This window comes from Fukomys damarensis, unplaced genomic scaffold, assembly GCF_012274545.1.
Source record: "Fukomys damarensis isolate Sample0158 unplaced genomic scaffold, DMR_v1.0_HiC HiC_scaffold_37, whole genome shotgun sequence".
NCBI classification, from domain to species: Eukaryota; Metazoa; Chordata; class Mammalia; order Rodentia; family Bathyergidae; genus Fukomys; species Fukomys damarensis.
The window spans coordinates 2,234,103-2,237,780 of record NW_022900949.1 but is presented as its reverse complement, the minus strand read 5'-3'; the positions used below and the strand labels follow the sequence as shown (position 1 = coordinate 2,237,780).

The window sequence follows — 3,678 nt, the reverse complement described above, 5'->3', positions numbered from 1 at the left end:
GACCCCAGGCCATCCCAGCCCAGCCCGGGTGAGTAGCTGGCCGGCTTCTCCCCTGCAGAGTTGGGACGCGAGGCTCCCCGTCTCCGCCCCCTGCTGGCCCACACGGGCACTGCACCCAGCCCTCCCGCCCACGTGGCGGGGTCGCCAGAAGCGCTTTGACAAAGAAAGGGCGCCCCTCTTCTTTTGTATTGACTTTTTTTGAGACAGGGTCTCGCTATGTAGTTAAGGGTAGCCTTGAGCTCACTGTGTGTCCCAGTCTGGCCTCGAACTGATGGAGATCCTTCTGCCTCAGCCTCCTGAGTGCTGAGCTGATAGGTGAGTCCCGCTCTTCCTGTTTCTCTCTCCCACAGTGGGGTACGCAGCCTGGGAGAGGGGGGAGCCTCCCCGCCTCCTGTCAGCGTCAAGTCGGAGCGCCTGTCACCCGCCCCGGGGGGCCAGGGCGATGCCCCCAAGTCCTTCCCGTTCCCGCTGCTCCTGCGGCCGGGGCCACTGCGCCGCCTGCCCCCTGCCGACGGGTGGCCGCGGTAGGGTGCGGGGGCCGGGGGACCCCGTGTTGAGGACACCCACGGTGAGGCTGGGGGGATGCCTGTCTGCGTGGGGCTCCTCTCTCCTCCGTCTGCAATCCACCAATAAAGCACACGGGGTCCAGGCCCTCCCAGCGCTCCCTCTGTCGCCTTGTGTTACCTTGGGGTCTCTGCGCCCTCTGCTCAAGACAGGACAAGCCCAGGGCGGCATGCTGGGCCTCCAGGGGGCAGGTGACGTGTGAGACCCAGGCTCAAAAAGCCAAAAATAAATAAAAAATAATGGACAGCCTGGGGCAGCCCCTGCGAGACCCCTGCACCTGGCCCAGAGGTTTGGGTGAGCAGGGTGCGGTGGAAATATCCCGGCTCAGGGGACCGGGCCAGCCCAGGTAGGAGTGGCAGCGTGGAGACAGCGGGAGGCGGGGGTGAGGTGGACCCTGGGCCCAGGCCAGGATGGAGGGCTCTCACGGTGCACGACGGGCACAGGCTGCTGCCACTGGCCCTACTGGGGACACTTTCACCGTGAGCCCCGGCCACCCGATGCCCTACTTCAGTATGACAACACAGCATCTCAGAGAACCGGGCTGAGGTTGCAAGTGCCCTGGGGGAAACTGAGGCACGGCTGGAGCTCCTTCCTGGCCTCTGGCTCTGTCACACAGAGGACAAGAAGCAGGGTGGTCCTTGGAGTCAGCGCCCCCAGGATGAGTGCACAGGGTGAACCTTCACAATGCAGGCTTTGGTGGCACATGCCTGTCCTCCCAGCGCTTGGAGGCTGAGGCAGGAGGATCGTTGCAAATTCCAGGCCAGCATGGGCCACAGAGTAAGACCCTGTCTCAAAAAAACACAAATAAAAAAAGCTGGGCATGGTGGCACACGCCTGTAGTCCCAGCACTCAGGAGGCTGAGGCAGGAGGGGCCAGGGATTTAGCTCAGTGGTTCTGCCGCCTGCCTCAAAAGTACAAGGACCCAAGTTCGATCTCCAGTACCAAAAACAAACAAAAAATAATTCCAGCACTCTGAGAGGCTGAGGCAGGAGGATTGCTGGAGCCTAGGAGATCTTGACCAGCCTGAGAAAAACAGGGAGACTCTGACTCAAAAAACACATAAACAGGGCTGGGGATTTAGCTCAGTGGTGCCACTGCCTGCCTCGCAAGCGCAAGATCCCGAGTTTGATCCCCAATACCCCGCAAAATAATTAATTAATTAAAACACACAGTTGAACAGCTTTCCAAGCCTGGGGCCATGGGATTGTTTACACTTTCTCCACTTGCCACAAGGTCATGCCTGAGGTCGTGCTTTGAATTCAGTGACCTCCAGCCAAAAGTTAAAAATATCTTATGGTGACATATTATACATCCACATGGTAAAAATAGAAATAAAAACCAGGCATGAGGGCACACGCCTGTAACCCCAGCACGTGAGAGGCTGAGGGAGGAGGAAAGTGGAAAGAGGGGTGTTGTGTGCAGTGGCCCCACCAAGCCATTCCAGGACACCCACAGACAAGGAATCAGCAGCCCTGTATGCCAGGACCAATGTCACCGCTAAAGACCTGTACTACCATTGAGAGGCGGAGCCTAGCCCGGAAGTGAGGTCATTGGGCGTGGCCCTGGAGGGTATATTAGGACTCAGCCAGGCTGGTTTCTCCTTTTTTTCCTCCTCTGAGTGGGTTGCGCAGCTTCCCTGCTACCTGCTGAGGCCATGAGGTTCTGCAGCATCACAGAATCCAGCTACCAGGGACTGACACCTCGGAATCATGAGCCAGAATTGAGCCCTCCACTTCCTAAATTCATGATTTTGTCAGTGACCAAGAGCCAATTAACAGGACTAAGGGCATAGGATCCCCAGTGTAGGATAGAGACTGTGGTTGTCCAATGGAGAACAGAAACCAAGGGCTGTTCCGTGTGGACCTGGACACTGGTAGGCCCAGTGTAGACCAGGGACACTGGACAGTCCGTGTACCCCTTTTTACGAGAGGGGCCCATTCCCAAGATCCACAGTGGGTGCTGGAAACCCTGGAGTGGACGCCAGCCTATCGAGGCTGTTTGCCCTGGACATGAGACCTAGGATGAAGTTTAATTCATAAATCGGCACAGGAAGATGAACACAATGATAAAACACCTGTAGCAATGTGTTGTACTAAAACTTATGTAAAGCCCAGGGTGGTGGAATATATCTGCGTCCCAGCTAGTCGGGAGGCCGAGGCAGGAGGATGACAAGTTTGAGGCCAGCTCAGGCAACTTAATGAGACTTTTTCAAAGTAAAATAAGCTCACATAGGGCCGGGGATTTAGCACAGCGGTTGCGGCGCCCGCCTTACAAGCGCAAGGTCGCAAGTTCGATCCCTGGTACCAAAAAATAAATAAATAAAAATAAAATAAGCTCACATTCCCTATTCCTGTTGGGAAGACCAGAGTACAGAGAAGACGAACCTCTGATTCGGTGTCCTAAGCCATATGTGGTGGCGAATGCCTGTAATCCCAGTATATTAATCGCCTTACCATGGCTGGGAGAGGAGGTTTCCATGGGTTCAGTCCAAGGCTGGCCACAAAGGCGTCCCAGGCACTGTCCAGACTGCAGCTGGGATCCGAGCTCAATCCAGCGCGTCAGAACTACAACTTCCGGTATGCCGTGCGAGCGAGCGCCTTGCGATTGGACAGTTCTAAGCCAGTTTCTCGGTTGCAAGAGGCGTTCATCAGACAAGAGTCGGGCTCTGATTGGGCAGTTTTGGAGAGGGCGGTGCCTGTAGCCTAGGCCGGGCACCGCGTTTCCCTACCGAGACATGGTGAGCGAGTGTCCCGCGGCGCTCGAGGTTCCGCTGCGGGATCCAGGGAGACACCGAGGGCACCGGGCCCCTTCGTGGGGATTGAAGGCTCTGAGGAGCGCAGGGTCGCGCCGAGGGCCGTGCTGCCTTCTTAGGGGGCGCGGCTGTCCCCAGGGGTCGTTCTGGGGGGTCCTCCGGAAACCGAAAGCCCTTGAGGCTTCTGGGCCCCTTTTTATTTATTTATATCTTTTGAGGGGGTTCGAGGCAGGACCCCGCTGTGTGGCCCAGGCCGGCCAGGAACTCGCGACGACCTCCTGCCTCCTCCGGAGACTGGGGTGACAGGTGTGCGCCGCCACGCGCGGCTCTGCCGGGTCCTCGCGAGCCTCTGGGGGGCGCGT

General features: G+C 57.8%; 2 protein-coding genes across 2 annotated transcripts in view; both read left to right on the top strand.

The window, feature by feature from the left end:
• Mef2b (myocyte enhancer factor 2B) overlaps positions 1 to 632 on the top strand; it is a 3,375-nt gene extending 2,743 nt beyond the window's left edge. Inside the window, exons 6-7 of the mRNA XM_010606550.2 lie at positions 9 to 28; positions 351 to 632. Of these exons, the coding sequence (XP_010604852.1) occupies positions 9 to 28; positions 351 to 528 (198 nt within the window). The 3' untranslated portion in view covers positions 529 to 632. The remainder of the gene's footprint in view (positions 1 to 8; positions 29 to 350) is intronic.
• Positions 633 to 3,227: 2,595 nt separating this feature from the next.
• The window catches only part of Tmem161a (transmembrane protein 161A), a 12,504-nt gene continuing 12,053 nt past the window's right edge, over positions 3,228 to 3,678 (top strand). Inside the window, exon 1 of the mRNA XM_033759325.1 lies at positions 3,228 to 3,301. Within this exon, the coding sequence (XP_033615216.1) occupies positions 3,299 to 3,301 (3 nt within the window). The 5' untranslated portion in view covers positions 3,228 to 3,298. The remainder of the gene's footprint in view (positions 3,302 to 3,678) is intronic.